At 36.9% G+C, this 24,642-nt stretch overlaps 1 protein-coding gene across 4 annotated transcripts in view; it reads left to right on the plus strand.

Annotated features, from left to right (window-relative positions):
* Nucleotides 1-22,178, plus strand: part of men1 (multiple endocrine neoplasia I) — a 119,926-nt gene extending 97,748 nt beyond the window's left edge. For all 4 annotated transcript variants that reach the window (XM_057340072.1, XM_057340080.1, XM_057340097.1 and 1 more), the window contains 4 exons: nucleotides 2,946-3,082; nucleotides 19,516-19,648; nucleotides 21,317-21,490; nucleotides 21,562-22,178. In XM_057340072.1, coding sequence (XP_057196055.1) covers nucleotides 2,946-3,082; nucleotides 19,516-19,648; nucleotides 21,317-21,490; nucleotides 21,562-22,062 — 945 coding nt within the window. In that variant the 3' untranslated portion in view covers nucleotides 22,063-22,178. The remainder of the gene's footprint in view (nucleotides 1-2,945; nucleotides 3,083-19,515; nucleotides 19,649-21,316; nucleotides 21,491-21,561) is intronic.
* Nucleotides 22,179-24,642: the final 2,464 nt, after the last annotated feature.

The following is a 24,642-nucleotide window of genomic DNA, read 5'->3' on the forward strand; positions in this document are numbered from 1 at the left end:
ATAAAATAATTAATGGTTAGTCACAATTAATTATACGTATGTTACTGTGGTTAAAATCATAGGTTCCTCGAAATACGCTACAGTTATTAATAGCCTATAACAAATGTTGCTGTGTTTTTGGCTTCATCTTCACTCTCTCGCTTTCTGTTGACATGACAATGACGTAGTTTAGAGCGGCTTTATTGCACCTTCATTTACACTGATCCTGAGCCGCATGAGTCTTTACACAGAAATTTTATCCGCCACAGAGACGCCTTAACTCCCCTGTGTAAAGACGCCATTAGCGATGAAATGTAGGCAGATCTAGACGTTTTTAGAGCTTTTTCTGTATTTTCGAATTCTATCCTTCCATGCTGTACGAAATACTTCTAATTTGGTTTTCTTAAAGCTGTGCTCCATTTTTTGGGCTGCTTTCTTTAGAGACTGAGTGTGTTCATTATACCACGGTGTTGGGCTGCTATCTTTAATCTTCTTTAAGCGCAGAGGAGCAACTGTGTCTAGTGTTTCGGAGAAGGTGGAGTTAAAATTTTTGGTGGTATCATCAAGATCTTCTACGTTATTACTCATGCTAGGGAATTGAGACAATTCAGGCAGATTATCGAGAAATTAATCTTTGGTAGTTGAAGTTATTGTTCTACCATATTTGTAACATGGAGTTTCATTTGCAGCCATAGGCAAGTGAAGCAAAGACAATGCTAGATAATTTATTTATTAATTTATTTTAAAGTTTTACTTAATATTACATATACATAGTCTGTTTAATATTTGAACTGTGTTTCTCTCTCCCTTATCTTAAATGTGTGCTTTAAATGTTTTACTTATAGTCGATATGTTTTATGTACAGCTGCTTTGTATCAATCAAAATTGTAAATATAAATAAAGTTGACTTTGACTAGATAATGATCCGAAATTTCTTCAATCTGCTGAAGAATTTTAACGTCGTCCACATTTATAATGTAATGTGCACTTTAACATAAGCTAAGTTTAATAAATGCTTTAGAAGTATTGTTAATTGTTCATTCATGTTAGTGCCGGGCAGTATGACCAAAAATGTATATAACGGTGTTTTCCAGATTTATACCGGTTTCCCGGTACATGGCGGTATTTTTTTAACCACCTGTCTTTACTGATTGAGAGAGGAAATAGTGCTGTTGATTGACTTAAAATGCCCTTTTATACTGTCATGGTGACAGTGACAGAATCCCCTATAATAACTGCAATGTTTAGACTTCTTTAACAGCTGAATAGCATGCGAAGGTAACTTGCATACATAATATTTAAGAAAATAAATAGAGAACAGGGCTCGAAATGAACTTTTTTTCCTTGGAAGCACTGGTGCTCCCAGCTTCAAGAGTTAGGAGCATCCACCAAAAAATGAATAGTTGAAAACAAAATAGTAACAATTATACCATTAAAACATGCATGTGATGTCTGTTGTGTTTTACATAGTCACAATGGCTTCATGATTTCCTGAAATCATATTTTTAATCATAAAACAAAGGCTTAAATTAGATACGTGAGAGGAAAGTGATCGCATCACGCTGTCAATTCTCCTTCCTCTACTGACCCTTATTTCTCATCATAGCATATAGAGAAACAGTTGAAACTAAAAATACATCATATTATATGCTTATATTGAGCAGATATGAGGGGAACACGATCGTTTTTTGAAAATGTTTGTTCGTGAGTATATTTAACATAACGTAATGCGAACTTGCAATTGTAACACTTGTGCTGCTGTTCAGCCGTGAGTTGCGCGCTACCATTGCGACGGGAAAGAAATATGTAACGTTACCGCTCATGCGCGAGATGCACGCAAACATCCAAACGCCTCTGTTTAGCGCATGTTTATATAGAAAAATTATGATAAAGTAGTGCCGTGGTATACAAAGACGCATTCTGTGTGAATGGCCGGTCACAGTGCAACAGTGAAAAGGGGCCCCACTGAAACAGTGTCACGCTGCGCCGCGTTCCGCAAGTTGTTTAAGCGACATACACCGGTAATGCGGCATATTAAAAATTTATATCATAACAAAAATACACACCGGTATTCGGTATGAACCAGTATATCGCCCAGCACTAGTTCATGTTAGCTAATGCATTAACTAATTGTTTACAAATAGCACCTTATTGTAAAGTGTTACCATTTTCTTTCTTTGCATTCATTGAAATAATTTTGCTTATAACTTATTAAAAACCGGTTGATTAAACTAACATTTAAATATATGTACATAGCTGAGCATGTTATATTTCTAATACTTTATAATAACCTTTTTACTTTTGTGTAATTACACTTTCCCTAATCTGTACTGTTAAAATGTTGCACAAACAGTGGTGGCCAATAGCTAAAGAAAATGTCTTAAAGCATCCTGGAGATGTTGCCACAGTTCTTCTGGATTTAGTCTGTCTCAGTTTATTCTGTTTCTTCATGTCATTCCAGACAAACTGGATGATGATGAGATCAGATCTCTTGTGTGGAGCACTGACTGTTGTCAGACTCCTTGTGCAAACGAAAATCTCATTGGATTATTACAGTCAATGGCTAAATGAATGTTTGGAAATGTAAACTGATACTTTCTACAGACACACTACAGAAAAATATAGAAATAACTGACTTAAAACCATTTTCTAAATATTTTGGCCATCACTGTGTTAAGAACAGAATCTGTAAAATATATTTTAAACTAAAGGTGTTTCTTCAGTGATCTTGACAATATAAAGACATAGAGGCTAATGTAACTTAAGAAAGTCCTTATAAACAAATTATTATTTTACAATTATAAAATTCACATGAAAAAATAATATTTTTTTAGATATACAAAGTCTGGGTTTAGAGGTATTAGCAGGAAAGCATGGGCTAAACATGGTTTAATTCAGAAACAAATAGAACCTCTTCTGGGATTTTAATAGAGCAGCAGCATAATTTGTCTCTTTGTTTATTTCAGGCTGTCGACTCTGCTAAAAAATATTACAACAACGAGCACATCTACCCTTTCATGTATCTGGCAGGATACCATTACAGGCACAGAAATGTTCAGGAGGCTTTGGGAGCTTGGGCAGAGGCTGCATCAGTGATGCAAGAGTAAGTTGAGCACCACAGAAATCTGTTCATTACTTGAGCTACCTTAAAGTTACCTTTTACATTTAAAGGGGTAGTTCACCCAAAAAAAGTCATAGTTTACTCAGAATGTTGGTAACCGAACAACGACGGTACCCATTGACTATTGTACGGACACAAACCTAATGCAAGTCAATGGGTACAGCTGTTGTTCGGTTACCAACATTTTGCAAAATATCTTCTTTTGTGTTCTACAGAAAAAATAAAGTCATACAGGTTTGCAATGACAAGAGAGAGACTAACTAAATGTTGACAGAAGTTTCATTTTTGGATGAACTATCCCTTTAAGTAACCTCGTAAAGTAAAAATGCTCTTTTCTCATTGTTGCTTCAGTTATGCATTCTCACTTTTCTACACATTTTATGTGGTGCACCATGTGTTGCAGCAATGTTTATGAATGAAGCTGAATAAGCCCTCTTAATGCGAAATTTCAGAGTCAAAACAAAATTTCCCAATGTTTTACTCAACCTCAAGGCATCCTGACTGTATATGACATGATATATGATAATAATGCAGTCGGAGTTAGAATACCACGCAGGGCCGGCCCAAGCCTTTACTAAGCAAAATTTTATTTGGGGGTCCCCCTGTGCCCCCAATACGATCGACTATTGTCAATGTTTGATTATTTGCACGCACTCTTTAAATCTAACAATTCTATTAGTTGTAGTTGTTTTGGGGATTAAGGAATGTCATAAAAATATAAACCTTGCATGACAAGTGTATTGTGATTGTTGAATTTTAGGTGAACTGTCCTTTTAAATTTATAGCACAGACCATACAGGGACTAATCATATAAAGGTTGTAGAATTTATTGTTCAATGCATTTAACTCTTTGCATTTTTATTTTAACCACAACCTATAAACACCCTTTTAAAGCCACACGTCCCTTGAGGATGATTTAATCTTTTTATTTATTTATTTAGTGTATTTACTTGATAACCATTAAATTAATTTACAATATGCAGACAATTATTCTTAACCTTATCCCAAATTAAACTCTTAATTGACAGATAATTATAAATGACATATTTTTCATCTAAATCAGCATTTTGTCTTTTGCATCAGTCGATACTGTCGGTTGTTCGACATTTCTAGCATTGAACACTAAACCGTTGTCAAATATTGAATGTTTAGTCACTTACAGTATGTTGTGTGTTGCACTACACTTTTTGAACTTTAAAACTGAAGCGTCTTGTTGAACTACAGCTGAAGACGTGACAGTAGCTCTGTTTTCTTTGATTTGATTGGTCACTGCTCGGCTCTGTAACCAGTAATTCCCACTTCCTTTTATTTGATTGGCCACCTCAGTTATTTTGATATTTCAATGTTGCTTTTAGTCAGTAAATTCACAAAGTGCATCCTTCCATCAAAGAACTGCTCGACACGGCTCCGTGGTCTTAACAAAGGTCTTCTGAAGCAAATCGATGCGTTTGTTTAGGAGAAATATCCATATTGACAGCCGTTTAACCTTAATGTGTAGCTTCCGTTATCCCTCGGCTGTGCGTGAACCAGAGGCTTGTTGCCGGAAAAACAAGCCTCAGGTTTACGCGCAGCCGAGGGATAACGAAAGTTAGACATTCGCTCTCAATTTGGATATTTCTCTTAAACAAACGCATCGGTTCGCTTCAGAACACCTTTGTTAAGGCCACGGAGCCGTGTTGAGCAGTTCTTTGATGGATGGATACACTTTTTGGAGCTTCAAAAAATTGCCCCCCATTCACTCCCATTCTACCGCTTGGAAGAAAAATGATGCAGACTCCTACTGCATTATTCTTCAAGAAGAAAGTCATATTCAGTTAGGATGCCTTGAGGGTGAGTAAAACATGGGGGAATTTTGTTTTGCCTCTGAAATATCACTTTAAGGCTGGAACACAGTACACAACTTTTAAAATTGAACCGATTAAAAAAAACTAGGCATCACACACTTGCAGATTTTTTTTACGTTTGCAGAGAAAAACTTGGCATCACACACTACATGACTGAGAATCACACACTACCAGGTTTAAAAATTGTTCTAAATACCACAAACAATCACGCAGATCGTTGTCCACGTACACAATGTAAAGTTCAAGAAGTGACAAGTGCATTTAAATATGGAAGTGAATGCCTAAAATTATTATGTCTGTGTGTATGCAACACCACTCACCAGCATTGTGATGATTGACACAGAGGTAACCATAATAAAGCTCTGATGTCACATGTTTTTAGCATCTGCTGTTTTAACAAAAGAGCAATTCCATGAAAATGTCAACCTTACCATGAAAAAATAAAGTTTCTACTAAAAGAACAAAATCATTTTTAATTTGTCCATTTAGGCCTGCTTTATATTGTATTAATGTACTTCAATAAACATTTTAAGAAAATTGCCTTGATTTCCCACCCACATCAGGTATACAACAATGCCAAAATTACATTTTCCACCAACCATTTTTCATGCTTTCTGAAGAGGGATCAAAGGCTCCCCTTTTTGTACTTTATGTTTAAAAAAGGCATTTTGCAGAAAGATGAAGGCATGTCTGAAAAATTAATACACTCACTCTGTCTTACTATTACTGCCTTGTGAATTTATAATGGCTATAATTAGGATGTCACAACGCCTCACTGCTGTGTCACGTCCATAACGTTTTAAAGTTTAAGTTTATGTCATGTAATAATTACAAATACAAATAACTTGAAACTTAATATACAAAGCCAAATATGTATGTTGATGATTTTAAACAACAATTCATCTCACTTATTTGCTCTGAACAACCATAATAATTTGTTACGGGCGTGACAGTTTTAAGCACGTAATAGTGAATCATGTATCACAGACGCAGATGACATGTTGTGATCTGTTTTAAATATCATAATATTTGTATCCTACAAATTATTTTGTCCTATAATATTTTATAAATTACTAACACAATTAATAACAAATTATGAGAACGTCGATATCATAGGGATATACAGATCGCCACACTGTTATTGTGCTTGCAGCATTCGAATAGCGTTCATCTGATTGTTTACGTCCTACCTTAAAAGGCAAGCCTCTCTAGTTGATGCATTTTCCCTCGCTTTCTTGCCCGTGTCCTGAGAGACACTAGCCGGGTTTCCATCCAAAATTGCGAATTTAGTTAATGCGCAAAATTGGAATATCGCATGCATAAAACATTTGCGAATAAGCACCGTTTCCATCCAACTAGTCAACCGTCACTTCCTAATAAACTGCCACTAAATATCAGTAAGAAAAGTAAGAGAAGTCACTGAATATAATAATTTTCATAATACTTGCGCAAGCAGACGATTACGAAACACATTAAATGCGGTGCTTTTGTGGATGCCTGCTGTTTGGGAAACACAGTCGTGATAGTTCTAAGAGGCAATTACAGAAATACTTTGACGACTTCTGACGACTTCACTCGTTTCTGATGCGAAACTTCAAAATGCGAATAAAACCAGAGTGATGGAAACCCGCTTAATGTCGCGTCTCAGTGCTCAGTCACTGAATGCGATATCCGCGCTCCAAACGCGCCGCATGCGCATCTTTAAAAGTACACAGAAAGCGAGCATATTCGTGCTCTAGACACGCCACATGCGCATCTTTAAAAGTACACAGAAAGCGAGCATATTCGCGCTCTAAACACGCCACATGCGCATCTTTAAAAGTACACAGAAAGCGAGCATATTCGTGCTCTAAACGCGCCGCATGCGCATCTTTAAAAGTAGGGCCTACACAGAAAGCGAGCATATCTAAACGCGCCGCATGCGCATCTTTAAAAAGGCGAGCATATTCGCGCGCCTCTATAGCAGATCTTTGAAAGTACAATGAACGCGAGATTATCTGCGCAAACGCCGCCACTCATTAATAATATGTGAAACCATATAATTTGAAGTGTGGCTGTTTTGTATGAAGTTGATGAATTTTGCAGCCGAATCTACTGATATCTCGGAGGACAACATCCGATATCCATTTGAAGTCTCTGATTGTGGTTGTAAAGCATTTGTTCATGATTTTCCATAGTCGGGTAAGTGCCGGTTTCAGAGCTGTCACGACCGTAACAGAGATATGTCACGGGCGTAACATTGTTTTTTCCTTATGAATGCAAACACATTTATTAAAACAAAATCAATATTTCATGTTATATAAAGAGCCATCCCTTCTCCATTTGTTGCATGTTATTGCTTTTGGTTTGTGCATTTTAATTCACAGAATTTCAACAAAGCTTGCTGTCTCCCAAAAACGTGTGTCTTTTTTTGTCACGTCCATAATGCATTATTTTTTCCTTTTTTTTAAACAGAAAACTCTTGCATATACTGATTTTTTTCTGATGTCTGCACTCTATTGTTAGGGCTGTAGAAAAATATAAACAGATGGTTCAATATATTGGTAACAAATTAATTTTCTGGGAATTTAAACTTCAAGTTTTGACTGCAATTGTCACATCCATAATGCTGGAATTAGCCAAAAGTAGTATTACAGTTAAGACTCAGTCAAAAGTCAAAGTCTGCTTTATTGTCAAATTCTGCTACATGTACAGTACATGCATATAGAGGATTGAAATTGCGTTACTTTCCCATGGTGCATACAAATAACACTAACACAGAATAGAAATATATAAAAAGATACATATAAATACAGATTATTATATACAGTTGGGGACAAAAATATTAGGCCCCTTGGTAAATATGAGCAAAGAATGCTGTGAAAATAAATCTGCATTGTTTCTCCTTTTGATCTTTTATTAAAAAAAATCACAAAAATCCAATGTTTCATTGAAATTAAACAATTGAAAGTGGGGGGAAATCACATTATAAAATAAATGTTTTTCTGTAATACACTCAGGCCACAATTAGCCCCACCAGAAATTTTACGAGTGAAACATCTCTCAAGTATATTTTCATTGATTTTTACATTTTCTTAGCACACCAAGGTGACTAGAAACATGATGTTGTCCAGTCATTACTTCTTTTTGCACAGGAGAATAAATATTAATTAACACAAAGCCCAAACCCCCTTAATCATTCATCACAATGGGTAAAACCAAAGAATATAGTTCTGATGGGCAACAAAAGATTTTTGAGCTACACAAAATAGAAAGAAACTTTAAAGAAAGAATTAAAACAATAAAAATTCTAATTTCCAACATCGGGGCAATGAGCAAGAAGTTTTAATCGACTGGAGATGTTGCAAATCTGCTTGAAAGAGAATTTGTATCTATATTATCTTAATGCACAGTGAGGAGAAGAATTTGAGTGGCCAAAGACTCTCCAAAGATCACAGAGGGAGAATTGCAGAAATGAGTTTAATTTTGGGGTCAGAAAGCATTTAATAAAAATAAAGGAAAACAGCACCTCCATCACCACAAGTAGTTTGGGACACTGTTCATGAAACAAATCTTCTGCTCTCATGCAAAAATAAACTCCACCATATTAATTTGCCATACTGGAACTTCAACCAGGACTGGGTTCTATGGCCATATGAAATGAGGAACTTCATTGTTCTGGACCTAATTTTATACCAGAGGTTCTGTACATCTTGTTCAGATACATGGCATCATGGATTATATTAAATACCAACAGATAAAAAAATCATAAATTGACTTGCTCTGCTAAAAATCGTATAATGGGTTGCGGTTAGATCTTCCATCAGCACATTGGTTCAAAACAAACATCCAAATCAACAAAAAAATGACTCACTGATCACAAAATCAAGATCCTGCCATAGCCATTCCAATTCCCTGACCTGAACACTATAGAAAATGAGTGGGATGAACTGAAGAAGAGGCAGCACCAACATTTGAAGGATCTGGAGAAATTCTGTATGGAGGAATAGTCTAAGATCACTTGTCATGTGTTCTTCAACCTCATCGGACATTATAAGAGAAGACTCAGATCTGTTTTTCTTGCAAATGAAGGTAGCAAAATGAGTTAAATGAAGGGGGGCTAGTAATTGTGGCCAGTGTGTATTAGAGAAAAACATTTCTTTTATAATGTGATTTCCCCCCTACTTTAAATTGTTTTACTTCACTGAAACAATGGATTTTAGTGGGGGTTTTTTAAATAAAAGATCAAAAGGAGAAACAATGCAGATTTATTTTCACAGCATTCTTTGCTCATATTTACCGAGGGGGCTAATATTTTTGTCCCCAACTGTATATGTAAAATACAACTAGCTCGCGGCATCAGTTGCTCGTTATGTTATGCAATTTTATCAAAACTAGCATCTGCAAAGAACCAGACTGAAATCATACAAAATATTAAATTTAGAAATACAGTCTTCAATCTAATAAAATATTATATTTTCAAACACTTTAGATAAGGTAGAAATAATTGACACACGCCTGTACTTGTTACACTCAAACTTACTATCTTTCTTAAAAAGAGGGAAAACTCTTGCTTGTTTTATTTCGTCAGGAACTTTTGCTTGGTTTATAGAAAGAATTAAAATATGAGCAACCACAGGGGTTATAAAATTAACTGAATCCTTAATAAACCTCGCTGGAATATTATCTAACCCTGTCGCTTTACTACATTTAAGCGGAGGTGGAAAGTAACAAATTACATTTACTCGCGTTACTGTATTGAGTAGTTTTTTGTGTACGTTTAAAATCTTTAATTTAAGTTTTACTTAAGCATGATTTGTGTGAAGTATTGTACTTCGTCTTATTTAAAATCACATCCGTTACGGAGTAAAAAAAATGAAAACATTGCAAGGAAAAAAAACGTGACCGGAAATTACTCCAGTGAATTATGGGCGCGAGAATAAATTTGCACCTATACCAGAAGAGCGATGGAGACGGAGAAGTTAGACTTCGGTAGTGCACCTGTCCTAAAGGTGAAACCCCATTGAACTCTGACTGCTGAAGACAATGAAGTAAACCCCTGGCCATATTTAAGCAACCTTTATTTCAACTTCAAGACAGGATTATGGAGGCTGTGCAAACTAGCATCTTATAAAAATCCTTATGTGCAAGAATGTAGAGGTAAGATAAATTAAATTTGTTAAAATAATGCTCGTACCCTTGTTGCATTGGTAACTAATAAGAAGTTTGGGCAGTTTAGTAAAGTCAAAACAACATTGGTGCATAATGCTATATTTTAAGTGTTTAATCCCATTTTTTAGACTCACGGTTCACTAATGTGTCTACCGCATTTACGCAGCGTGTATGGAACTGAACAACTTCTGTTTTAATGACATATTTAAACATGCATCATTTGTCTCTCTCTTCTGTAAGTGTGGGGCATATGAAGCGAAAGTGAAAGTCACATGAAAACATGCTTGCTGTTTCATGCGTTATGAAAAGCCTCGCCAGCCCTGCCGTAAAAATTACTTTGTTGCCAGATCTGTTGAAAAGAACAGCAAACAATGACAAGCCCAAAATAAACTTGGACTGGGCTGCAGCTGGGTCAGTCGACACTAAATGACCCTAGATGTTTTAAATGTTGTGTGTCAACATATTTAATTTTGTAATTGCGCATTATATTGTAAAGGTGTTCCTTTAATGAACCCCTACAACTTTGTACAAAACAGCAGAGGTCCACCTCCCAATTTTAAAAAGTAACTAAGTAACTTTTACTTTGAGTAAATTTTAAACAAGCTACTTTTTTCATCAAAGTAGTAGTACTTGTATTTGAGTATAATATTTTTGTACTTTTTCCACCTCTGCATTTAAGTTCCTTTAACTTTTTTAAAACTCTACTGTCATTTACTTTAGTGAATGAAAAACCTCCTAAATTAACACCACAATTAGCATAATACTCCTTAACTAATTCATCATTGTATAAACCAGTTTGAGCTGGAAGCTCAAAAATCATTTAAAACTCCATAATTTTGGAGAATCCTGCTTCAATTCACTGATCATATCCTTAAAAAATGTTTTTAGCCTCTTTAATCTTATCTCGTTTGTTTTATGCTTACATTTCTCATAGTTATAATTATTTCCATTCCTTTTAAATGCTTTAAACTATCATTACGTTCCTTAATATCCTTCAAAATACTATCTGTCACTCAAGGTTCAGTTCTTTGTTTAATTCTTATGTCTTTGTAAGGCTCAATCTTGTTCAAAACTTGTAAAAAAAATTATCTTAAACCTATCCCAAGCCATGATATCCACATGGACACACTCATCGCCTCAGTGCAATTAACATTACTAAGTTCTTAAACAAATACTTGTGGACTATATCTTTTAAGTGATCTGATTTTTCATGTATTATGTTGCCTTATAGCCTCTCTCTTTCATTTCCTAATTACATAGACTATACAATGATCACTAATTCCTGACTCCAAAGCACCACTTCTACAGATCTTAGAATTATGAGGAAACCAATATAATATCAATAATTGTTCTGGTTTTAGAAGTAATTCTAGTTGGTTCAACAATTATTTGATTCAATGCATATGACTTACAAAAGGAACTATAATGTTTAAACTAGTGCTGTCAGTCGATTTAAAAAATGTATCTGATTAATCATACATTTTTTCTGTGATTAATCACAATTAAACACACATAATATTAATGTTTTAAAATATACTTTTACATGCTTATAATTTCACATTTAATCTTCAAATGAATGTAGAAACTACAGATTTCTTTATCAGCATCATTTTATGAATAAAAGGCAACAGAATGCAGAATGCAGCTGCACGTCTAGTTTTCAATCAGCCTAAAAGAACCCATGTAACACCCCTCCTGATTTCACTTCATTGGCTGCCAGTTGCCGCGCCGCATCAAGTTTAAATCTCTGACACTGGCCTTCAGAACGATAACGGCAAACCTTAACCTTAAGTGCTCCAGGTCTACATCCCCTCCCGTCATCTTCAGTCTGAAAATGAGCGACGCCTGGTTGTTCCATTACAGCGAGACACCAAGTTCGGTTGCAAAAACCTTTACTCATTCGGTTCCCCTCTGGTGGAATGAACCACCAGCCTCCATCCGAACTGCAGCATCCTTCACAACTTTCAAAAAAACAGCTCAAAACATACCTGTTCCGCATTTATTTGACTAACCAATTACTGTCTGTCTGTCAAAAAAATCTTGTTGTTCATTCTCTCCTTGCTTACTCCAGCTTTAATCCTCCTAGTAGCATGGCATTGTAAACTAACGGTACTGTTTAGCGTGTTGACAAAATGTTTATAAGCTCTCCCACTTGTAAGTCGCTTTGGATAAAAGCGTCTGCCAAGTGAATAAATGTAAATGTAATAAATACACATTCTGGTATTAGTACTGTAACTGATGTAACTATTAAATTGATTATTTATTTTTTATTTTAATATTCAACAGTATAATTGAGAGCTATCATGTCAAACAGGTAGGAAATATACAGAAATTGAATGAAGTTTTCAAACACTTTACAGTATTTAATGCTAAATTGTAAATTAAATACAGAATTCTCATTAAAGCTACAAAACACATTGAATTTCAATTTTCTTTTGTTCTTTGATTAACATAGTGACAGGAGTCACAGCAACAGGTTTAAGAATGCTGCCCCATTAAGAGCTGTCTCTTTACGCAGATCTGACGCCACAAACATTTTCACTACTCTTTGCATTCGTTTAAGATTTTATTTAACACGTTGAAGTCTGTGCTTATGAAAATGCTAGACAAAACAGGGTGTTCTGGCATAATCTTGTGTGGTTTTATTCATTCAAGCACGAAAAAGAACTTAATTCTGGTGCGCTGTCTGACAGATTCTGACAGAGATTCACTGACGCATCCTTTAGCCTGTGACTGTATACACCAGACTGGACCTCGCGTTACGTTTTGCCGCATCCCACAGCTAGATGCTGTCTATCTTCATTGAATGCGTCAAAGCAACTGTTTCAAATCACGCTCAAGTGGTTTAAAAGCCTGCACACGAATAAGAGCGTGATTATATAATGCAGGGGTGGCGAACCCGCGGCTCTCGAGCCACATGCGGCTCTTTGACTGCCTCTTTGCGGCTCTTAAATCATCTATCCACAAGTTGCTTCTTAATCGCATTTTTTGTTTTTAAATAATATTAAACTGAACTAAACTAAACAGAAATGTATACAAATTAATTTTGAAATAAAAAAATGAAATGTATCTTTTTTAAATAATTATTTTTGTACTGAACGTCATGCGCTACTAGCGGCTAGCCTCGTCTAGTTCGTACTGTAATTGGCAATCATCATGGCGGAGTCAGGGAAGCGTACAGCTAAACGCAAATATGTAGATGAGCACAGAACATTTCAATCTGAATGGGAGGATTTATATTTTTTTGTTGAAAGAAACGGAAAACCATTCTGCTTGATATGTCAGACTTCACTGTCGCATTTTAAGGCTTCAAATCTTGAGCGCCATTTCACCACACTCCATCCTACCGAGGGCCGGGAATTTCCCAAAGGCAGTGAACTTCGAAAGCACAAGGTACAAACGTTGAAACGTCAGTCAGAGAAGCAAACTCAGCTCTTTCGGAAATTTACCAAACATTCAGAGACGGTCACATTAGCATCATATCAGCTGGCATGGAATATTGCGCGAGCTAAAAAGCCGTACAGTGAAGGGGACTTCATTAAAAAGTGCCTCAATGATGTTATTGATGTTTTTTGTCCCGAAAACGAACATTTGAAACGTTCGGTAGCGGACCTTCAATTGTCACGACACACTGTTGAACAAAGAATATCGGACATTAATAACGCTGTTGAAACGAATTTATATTCCGATCTTCAGAAGTGCATGTATTTCAGCATTGCTGTTGATGAATCCTGCGATGTTCAGGATAAGCCACAGATGGCAATATTTGTTCGGTCTGTGTCAGAAGACTGCACGATTAAAGAAGAGCTGCTTGACATCATGCCACTGACAGACAGGACTCGTGATCATGGACCTGAAAGAGACACTGATGACAACTGTTGAGAAAGCCAATCTACCGTTATCAAAACTAACCGCAATTGCCACGGATGGAGCGCCATCTATGGTCGGATCTAAGAATGGCCTTGTAGGGTTGTGTAAAGCTGATGAACGTTTTCCAGATTTTTGGAAGTTTCACTGTATTATTCACCAAGAACACTTGGTGTCTAAAAAACTAAACTTAGACCACGTAACGAAACCTGTGCTGGAAATTGTCAATTTTATACGCACACATGCTCTCAATCACAGACAGTTCCGAAATCTCATTGCTGAACTTGATGAAGATCTTCCATCTGATGTGCTTCTGCACTGCACTGTGAGATGGCTTTCAAGAGGTAATGTTCTTTCCCGCTTTTTTGAGCTTTTGAATCCAGTGAAGGTGTTTCTTGCGGAGAAAGAGAAGGACTATCCTGAGCTGCATGACCCCCAGTGGATATCAGATTTGGCATTTTTGGTCGACATGCTGCATTATCTGAATGGACTAAATGTGGATCTGCAAGGGAGGTTAAAGATGCTGCCTGACTTGGTGCAGAGTGTTTTCACATTTATCAACAAACTCAAGCTGTTCAAGACACATCTACAAAAGAGAGAGCTCACACATTTTCCCTCTTTGTTGAAGGCAAGTGAACAAGCAGCAGAGGTTGTAAAAGCGAGTGCTGAACGGTATGCAACACTCCTTGAAAATCTTGAGCAGAGTTTTGAAAACAGATTCTCTGATTTACGGCAAAAAAGACCTGAGATTACATTCCTCATCAACCCGTTCACTGCTGAAACAGACTGTTTGAAAGCCCCTTTAGTGGAAGATGAAGCAGCATCTCAGCTTGAAATGATTGAACTTTCTGAGGATGACAGACTTAAGTGTACTCTGTGGGAAGGAACCTTGGAGTTTTGGAATATGGTGCCAACTGAGAGATATCCCAATGTCAAACAGGCTGCACTCAAACTGTTGTCAATGTTTGGGTCGACTTACATCTGTGAATCACTTTTTTCCACCCTGAAACAAGTCAAATCAAAGCATCGCTCTCTTCTTACTGACAGACATGTGAAAAAGTTACTGCGAGTCGCCACAACTGAATACAAGCCAAACCTAAAAAGTATTGTGGAAATGAAAGACTGCCAGGTGTCACACTAATGTTAAAAAAGGTAGGCTTATAAAGGCTCATTTATGTAATTTTGTGAAAAAGTTCTTGTTAGACAGTTTTTTCCATATATGTGGCTCTTTGCAGTGATAAGGTATATTTTTTGGCTCATCATGCCAAACAGGTTCGCCACCCCTGATATAATGTAACGCTAGACAAAGGATGACAAAACAAATGGATGCTGCGTTAATTGCGTTAAATATTTTTTACGCGTTAATCTGAAAAAACATTATCACATGCGTTAACATTGACAGCCCTAGTTGAAACATTGATGTATCCTTTTTCTGCATATCCATATTCAAATCACCCAATATTATTAACCCTTGACCTTAATTATAATTTGATACATTTAAAATCTCTTCGAGACTCATACGAATCATTTTGATCAGGTGGACGATAGCAAATTCCAACTAAAATTGGTTTACTCTTTTGTAAAAGAATATCCAGCCAAACGATATGCACACGAACTGACCATTTTAAACAATAATCTCACACAACGACATGTGTGTCATTCAACAGTCTTCTTTTCCACACTCGTAAACACTGGGTTGGAACTTCCGCTTACCTTTACAACTTATCCAACGTGATTACTTAGTACGTGAACGCGCTACATGGAGGCACTCTGAGGCAAAGCAAGCCATATATTTATGTTAAAAAAAGTATATAATTTTTTCATTTTCTTGGAAGATGACCAATCGTTTCTCTAGACAACCCCATTATTTATCAGCTGGTGTCGTGTAGAGCCTTTTAAAGCTGCGATGAAACTGAAATTTGGACCTTAACCAACAGCCCTCCGTTGAAGTTCATTATATGGAGAAGAACCCTGAAAAGCTTTCCTCATAAGCCTCATTTTGTTTTTGACAGAAGAAATAAACACACAGACAGCTTGTATGACATGTGGGTGAGTGAATTATCTCATCTCATCTCAACTCAATTACAATTTTCATTGTTACGATCTGTACATGAGACATATTGACTATAAGCAAAACAATTAAAGTTATACCTGTAAAAACAAGAAAAAAGAAAAAGGTGAAAACACAGAAGACAGACATACCCACATACAAACACTCCACACACACAATATGCACACGTACTAACACACATAGACATAGACACACACACAGACAAGCACACACAGGGAACGCGCACACACACAGACAAGCACACACACACAGACAAGCACGCACACACACAGACACACCCGCACACACACAGACACGCCCGCACACACACAGACACACCCGCACGCACAGTGAAAGCACACATTTAAGATAAAGGAGAGAGAAACACGGGTCAAATATTAAACAGACTATAAATTCCTATATGCAATATTAATTAAGTAAAACTTCAAAATTCTAAAGCAGCGCCCCGGCCAGGCAAATAGTACAAAACAGTATGCAAATGGTGGCGAGGAACCCAAAACTCCAATTGAGAAAAAAAAAACCTCCAGGGGATTCCAGTTCCCCTCTGGCAAAAGCTGCTGCCTCTGCACAAGCTCGACAGTGCTTGCACAACAAGGCTAAATAAAAATAAGTAAATTTACTAATAAGGTAAATTATAGATTTAAGATTATCATTAATAATCTAATAGCATTTGAAATTTTGTTGTGAAGACGTGTCAAGTCGCCGCATCCTTCTTTATCCAGCTCTAACATCTCAGCTCTTGTCAGGTCGCCGCTTCCCATTCTCCGCTCTACCATCAGGTTTCGGCATGGACTGCATCCTGCTCACTGTGGTAACCTTGGAACAATGAGACAAGACTGGCTGAGAGAAGCTCTGCACTCTTTAATGCAACAAGTACATCAGTTGTGTTCCTGGTTCCGGTTGATCTGTCTAATGCAGCCTAAACCCTCAGAGGATTTATATTATGGGAGTCTAGTGTATGCAAGATTAAAAAGATGCGTCTTTAGTCTAGATTTAAACTGACAGTGTGTGTCTGCCTCCCGGACAGTGCAGGGAAGACTATTCCAAAGTTTAGGCGCTAGATAGGAAAAGGATCTACCACCTACACTTGATTTTGAAATTCTAGGTATTACCAACTGACAGGACGCCTGAGAGCGTAATGCACGTGAAGGACTGTAATACAAGAGGAGTTCACTCAAGTACTGAGGATCTAAACCATGTAGGGCTTTATAGGTAATAAGCAAGATTTTAAAGTGAATGCGATGCTTTATAGGTAACTAGTGCAAGGTTGACAGAACCGGGCTAATATGTTCATACTTTTTTGTACGTGTAAGAACTCGAGCTGCCGCGTTTTGGACCAATTGGAGTTTTTGTAATAAGCCTGCAGGGCAACCACCTAACAGTGCATTACAGTAATCTAGTCTTGATGTCATGAATGCATGAATTAACTTCTCTGCATCTGACATTGACAGCATATGACGTAGTTTAGATATATTCTTAATATGGAAAAACACAATTTTACAGGTGTTGGCGACGTGGCTCTCAAATGACAGATTATTATCGAATAAAACTTTGCGGACGACAAGGTTTTTATAGAACATTCGTCAATAGTTAAACAGTATTCTTGGTTGTTACTCATCCAGTTTTTTATTTCGACTATGCATTACATTATTTGATGGAACTGCTGTGTTTTGTGAGGCTTCGAGGAAATATAAAGTTGAGTATCATCAGCATAGCAGTGAAAGCTAACTCCGTGTCGCATTATTATGTCTCCTTGAGGTAGCATATATAGTGCGAAGAGCTGAGGCCCTAACACTGAGCCCTGTGGTACACTGTATTGGGCTTGTGATTTGCGTGACAGCTCATTGTTTATTGCTACAAATTGAAAACGGTTGGATAAGTAAGATTTAAACCATTTCAAAGCTATTCCATTAATCCCGACGTAATTTTCATGTTTGTGTAAGAGTGTGCTGTGGTCAGTGGTGTCGAATGCAGCACTAAGGTCTAGCAGCACCAAAAACGAGATATAGCCACGGTCAGATGCCAAAAGCAGATCTTTTGTAACTCTGATCAAAGCAGTCTATGTACTGTTATGTGCTCTAAATCTGAACTTGAATTCTTCATTGATGTCATTCCTTTGGAGGAAAGCACATAATTGAGTTGAAACTACTTTTTCAAGTACTTTAGAAATTAAAGGTAGATTCGATATAGGTCTCTAGTTAACTAGTTCTTTAGGGTGGAGTTGGCTTTTTTTGACAAGGGGCCTTATAACAGCCACCTTATATGCTTTAGGCACATATCCTAGTGTCAGAGATGAGTTAATAATGCTATGAAGAGGATCTTTCGGTAGATTTGTAGGTATAGGGTCTAGCATGCATGTTGTCGATTTAGATGATCTAATGATTTTAGACAGTTCACCCTGATCTACGGTAGAAAATAATTGCAATTGCTCCTTAGGGGAGCTGTAGTTAGTTAGTGTAGTCTCTGGTTGCATACAGGTACAAAAATTAGAATATCATGAAAAATGAAAATATTTTTTGTCACTCATTTCAGAAAGTGAAACCCATATATTATATAGATTCATTACACATATAGTGAAATATTTCAAGTCTTTATTTCTTGAAATTTTGATGATTATGGCTTACAGATAATGAATACTCAGAAAATTTGAATATTACATCAAATCAATAAAAAGGATATTTTAAACAGATATGTCAGGCTCCTGAAAAGTATGTTCATTTCTATGCACTCAATATTTGGTTGGGCCTCCTTTTGCCTGAATTACTGCATCAGTGTGGTGTGGCATGGAGGCAATCAGCCTGTGGCACTGCTCATGTGTAATGGAAGCCCAGGTTGCTTTGATAGCAAAGCAAACCCACCTGACCTGAACCCCATAGAGAATCTTGTCGAGAGGAAGATGAGAGACACCAGACCCAACAATGCAGATGACCCGAAGGCCGCTATCAAAGCAACCTGGGCTTCCATTACACCCGAGCAGTGCCACAGGCTAATTTCCTCCATGCCACGCCACATTGATGCAGTAATTCATGCAAAAGGAGCCCCAACCAAATATTGAGTGCATAGAAATGAACATACTTTTCAGAATCCTGATACATGTTTAAAATATCCTTTTTTATAGATTTTATGTAATATTCTAATTTTCAGAGACACTGAATAAGACAGAATCCCTATGTCTTAAAGGATGTCTTCAGAAAATACGTCTAGAACTACTGTTCACTCCCATCCACTCACACTCGTATCCCCTCACACTCCCATCCCATCCTTTTCCTGTTTTTCCTGTTTCCTTTCCTTTAGGACAGCATTAGCTACCTCTCCTGCCCTGTGAACCTCTGTTTTAGTGATTGTTATTGTTGCTTAAAACTTTGTCGCGCTTGCTGTGTTATGTATAATATTATCCACAAATATAGTCTTTATATAAAAATGAGCATTTCATTACAGTTTGAACACATTTAATTTTAAAACCTGTTTGTGTTTGTCTGCAGTTACAATTACTGTCGAGAAGATGAGGAGATCTATAAGGAGTTTTTTGACATTGCTAATGATGTCATTCCCACGCTTCTTAAAGAGACCGCATCAGCTGCTGAAAGTGGAGAAGAGGCTGAGGGGACAGGAAAGGTTAATTTGAGAAGCATCAACATGTTAAGAAATAGTTCTCCAAAATGAAAAATAATTTACCTAGCCTAAAGTCATTCCACATTTGCATGATTTTCTTTTTTTTCTTTGAAACATTCTGTGGTTTCCTGGACTAGGCTTTATAAATTAAATTAGGACATTTTACCAAAAATGTAAATGGTGATGTAATTTTTGGGTGAATTACCACTTTTAAAGGTGGTTTCCCAGACAGGGATTATTTTAAATCAGGATTTAGGCCTTAGTTTAATCAGGATATTTAATTAGTTTTACCAAACATGCCTTACTAAAAGCATTACTTGTGTGCATTTTGAGACAACCCGAAAGCAATGATGTATTTTAAGATATGGCAGTGCGAGTTGTTTTCGGTTTGGACAGCTCTAGCATTTATTTAAGTCTAGGACTAGTCTAATCCCTGTCCGGGAAACCACCCCTAAATGTCCTAATTTAACTACAAGGCCTAGTCCTGTCTTAATCTAATCTAAAATGATAATTTTAAGTAATTTTTACAAACATGCCTTACAAAAACATTACTTGTGTGCATTTTGACTCAAAACAATGGGACTGAAGTACTTTAAGAGTACGTTTACATGAAAAACTGAAGTTTTTGAAAAGTTTCACTTACACACGACAGCATTTTCAAAACAATCTGCATTTACACGGATCTGGGAAAACAAATAAAACTGCATGCCAGACCAGTGGATGGCGATGTTGCATTGTAAATAAAGACCAACCACTGGCCTTGCGCACCAACACATACCCTGTTTTAAGCTAATAGCGATTTAATACACTTTGCCGACATGTATGTTTGTTTATAGTTTGTGTATATAAATACTATGTCTAGTACTCTGTCGTAGTGGTGCAGTAAATCTACTTTTTACTGGTGAAATGTTAATAAGGATGTCACGCAGTACAAACATTCAGCAATGAGGCTGGCATTGTTGTTTTGGGAATAATCGCGCATGCCTACAGACTGTGAATGCATAATACACAAGCAAGCGTATGATGTCATCGTTTTTGGAAAACACAGCCTTCAGAGTTTACATGGATACGATAACACTTTCATTTTCAAAAACTTGCCCTTTGAGACCCGTTTTCAAAAGTTTGCATTTTCAGTCCCCCAAAACACTGTTGTCGTGTAAATGAACAGCCAATACGCATAAAAAGTTTTCCGTTTTTAGTTGACAATGGTCTTGTGTAAATGGCCTCTAAGATATGTCAGTGCAAGCTGTTAGTCTTAAGACCTGTATGGGAAACCACTCCAAAGATCTGCATAGTAGAATGTTAATGCTGCTTTTTCCATACAATGGAAATTAAATTGTGACCAGGGCCATAAAGCAACATAAAAGTGCAGCATGGCTCATGCATTATATTCCAGCACTTCTGAAGCTTTGTGTAAAGATTAGACCAAAGTTTAATTTTTTGCAAAGCTTGCCGTTCCCCTTAGTTCTCAATATAGTAGAGTGTATTTCAGTATTATTTGTCACATACAGTTACAAGAAATGGGATAATCTGCTTTGTTGGTCATCACTGACATTGAACCTGGTGTGAGTAGTGAACTACTCTTTTACTGTAAATATTATTATAAGAACAAGGTTGTGAATTAACCTTTATCTTCTTTTCTTGTTTTTTACTCATGCTTTTATTATAAAGGACCATCCCAAACAGGTGGCTGCCTTATCTGCCCTTCAGGACCCAGAGTGTTTTGCTTGCTTATTACGGTTTTATGATGGGATCTGCAAATGGGAAGAGGGAAGTCCTACACCAGTGCTTCATGTAGGCTGGGCTACATACTTGGTGCAGTCCCTCAGTCGCTTTGATGCACAGGTAAGACCTGTCAAACTTTATTGGAGTTTTATTGAAATGTTATGTATACTTATTAATTTGGTTCGTCTTAGATTAGACAAAAAGTGTCAATCATCACCAAAGATATAGAACCCTTGGACGATGATGACCAGTCTAGTGAGGACCCACGTGAGGGACGTAGACGGGGCCCAAGACGAGAATCCAAGCTAGATGAACAAGCAGGACCATCGCCTCTAGGTGCAGCCTTGCCCCCTCAAAATCCTGTTACCAGAAAAGTGGGAGGAGAAGGAGGACGAAGGCGATCCTCTGCTGGAGGTCGAGGGAAAGAAGCGGACGGGAAAAATGAGCCGTCATCACCAAGTCCCACACCTTCACCTCACCAACCAACCACAGTTCTGGGAGGGCCGGTGGTGGTTTTCCATAGTGAGAAGATGAAGGGTATGAAGGAGCTGCTCTCTGCAGCCAAGATCAACTCTAGTGCCATTAAATTGCAGCTCACAGCCCAGTCCCAAGTCCAGATGAAAAGACAAAAACCCACACCTTCTGGAGATTACACATTGTCCTTCATGAAGCGCCCTCGCAAAACTCTTTAAAATCCACATTGAGAGTTATTTTAACAGTTAGTATTTAGTTAGTCATTAGTATGACTGACCGAAGACTTGAGACAAATGTTTTGATGAAGCAATAAATGGTTGAATTTTCCATCTCACACCAGCAATTGTGTTTGTTTTATTATTTGATTATAATTTTATTGAATTGCCTTGAGTCTATATAGATTATTATTACAGTAAATTATTTTTGATAAAATGTGAATTCTAACATGCCAAAGTTATCTCCGTATTAAAAAAAACATTTAATTTGGCAATATCACTTTTGTTTTGTTATTTCTTATCTAATGTATTTTAAATGTCAGGGTTCTTAGTCTACATTGTTTTGGTTTTGTATTTTTCCGCATAACTGCCAGTTATCATAGACCTCAACGTTGCCGTTTCATAGAGAATATTCTTTTTGAGGGATGAACAGGTAATTCTGCTCAAAACATTTATTACTTAAAACTTTGATGTGTTGAAGTGTGTTTCAATAACTAAATGGATAAATAAAACTTGAAGTCTGTTTTGTTCTGTCATTCATTTACAGTCCATATTGTTATGAATGTTTGTGATGGGGTTCCAATGTGATTGCCTATTAAATATAGTTTGGGGCATGCACAAATGCTGAAAGCATACGGTGTCTCATAATCTAGTTAGTGTACTATAACTATAAAAATGAAAGTGGGTATAACTTCTGGTGAAGCGTCCGAAGTAGTGTAGTATTGTACTAATTGCAGTGTTAAATAATTTAATCTGATGAAAGAAAATGTTACGGTGATTCATATCTTGAATTGTAATACTGTTGGTTTCATACGGAGCCCGTCTGTTCACCCCTCGGAGAAAAGAAAACGACCCGCAAATCCGTGGCCACAGTTTTGTAATTCGTTACCTCAGTTTAAAAATCCGTGCTCTCGGATTAATAAACTGTACCCACGAGTTTCCAATCCGTGCTCTCGGTTTCGTAAACCGTCCCCTCAGTTTTTGAAATCTGTACCCACGAATTCATAATCTGTGCGCACGGTTTTGCAAACTGTAGCCTACTCGCGGAATTGAAGCCTCTGTCTGTCAACAGAACAAGCTCCTTCCTGTAGGAACATTAACGAATGTTGTATACCGTTTTATTTTAGATTATATTATAAATTGTCCTAATGTGTTTACACACGAGCGCGTGGCGCATATAAAGCATGCATTCATTGCCGCGTTTCACTGGCATGAAGTTGGTTTGACATTAAACTTTCGTGAATTTAGGGACCATCTCTAAAGTAGGCTACACATTAAAATACATTTTTCCAACTTCAAAAGCATTTAAAGGGAATGATTTATAGCCACAAAACTAACTGTACAGTGTTCATGTGTGTGTCAGCTATTATGCACAACTTTTAAATGATTGAGTATTAAAATAAACCATCAAATAATATGCACATATTCCTATACGTATATTGAGCTTTAAATAATGGTATATTTGTGTATGAGACCATTATACACATAGGAATGTTTGCATGTGATTTGACGGTTTATTTTAATACATATCAATAATCTAAAAGGTGTGCATTCTATCTCACACACACATGAACACGTTACAGTTAGTCAGAGAAGTCATTCCCTTTAAATGCTATTGAGCTTTAAAATCTGTATATTTATGTATGAGCCCATACAGCAGTGAAACACATAAGAATATTTGCATTTGATTTAACTGTTTATTATAATAAATGTAAATAATCTAAAAGGTGTGCATTATATCTGACACACACATGAACACTGTACAGTTAGTCTTGTGGGTATAAGTCATTCCCTTTAAATGCCATTGAAGTTGGAAAAGGGTATTTTAATGTGTACTTTAGAGATGGTCCCTAAATTCACGAAGGTTTAATGTCATTCCAACTTTATGCCAGTGAAACGCGGCAATGAACGCATGCTTTATATGCGCCACGCGCTCGTGCGTAAACACATTAGGACAATTTATATATAAAACAGTATACAACATTCGTTAATGTTCCTGTAGGAAGGAGCTTGTTCTGTTGACAGACGAGGCTTCAATTCCGCGAGTAGGCTACAGTTTGCAAAACCCTGCGCACGGATTGCGAAAGCGTGGGCACAGATTATGAATTCGTGGGTACAGATTTCAAAAATTGAGGGGACGGTTTACAAAACCGAGAGCACGGATTGTAAACTCGTGGGTACAGTTTATTAATCCGAGAGCACGGTTTTGTAAACTGAGGGAACGAATTACGAAACTGTGGCCACGGATTTGCGGGTCTTGTTTTTTTTTTCTCCGAGGGGTGACCAGACGGGCTCCGTACTTTACAGTTAGTCAGGGAAGTCATTCCCTTTAAATGCCATTGAGCTTTAAAATTTGTATATTTATGTATGAGCCCATACAGCACTGAAACACATAGGAATATTTGCATTTGATTTAACGGTTTATTATAATAAATATAAATAATCTAAAAGGTGTGCATTATGTCTGACACACACATGAACACTGTACAGTTAGTCTTGTGGGTATAAGTCATTCCCTTTAAATGCCATTGAAGTTGGAAACATGTATTTGAATGTGTATGTAACTTTAGAGACGGTCCCTAA

The sequence above is a fragment of the Triplophysa rosa genome, linkage group LG1, assembly GCF_024868665.1.
Source record: "Triplophysa rosa linkage group LG1, Trosa_1v2, whole genome shotgun sequence".
Classification (NCBI taxonomy): domain Eukaryota; kingdom Metazoa; phylum Chordata; class Actinopteri; order Cypriniformes; family Nemacheilidae; genus Triplophysa; species Triplophysa rosa.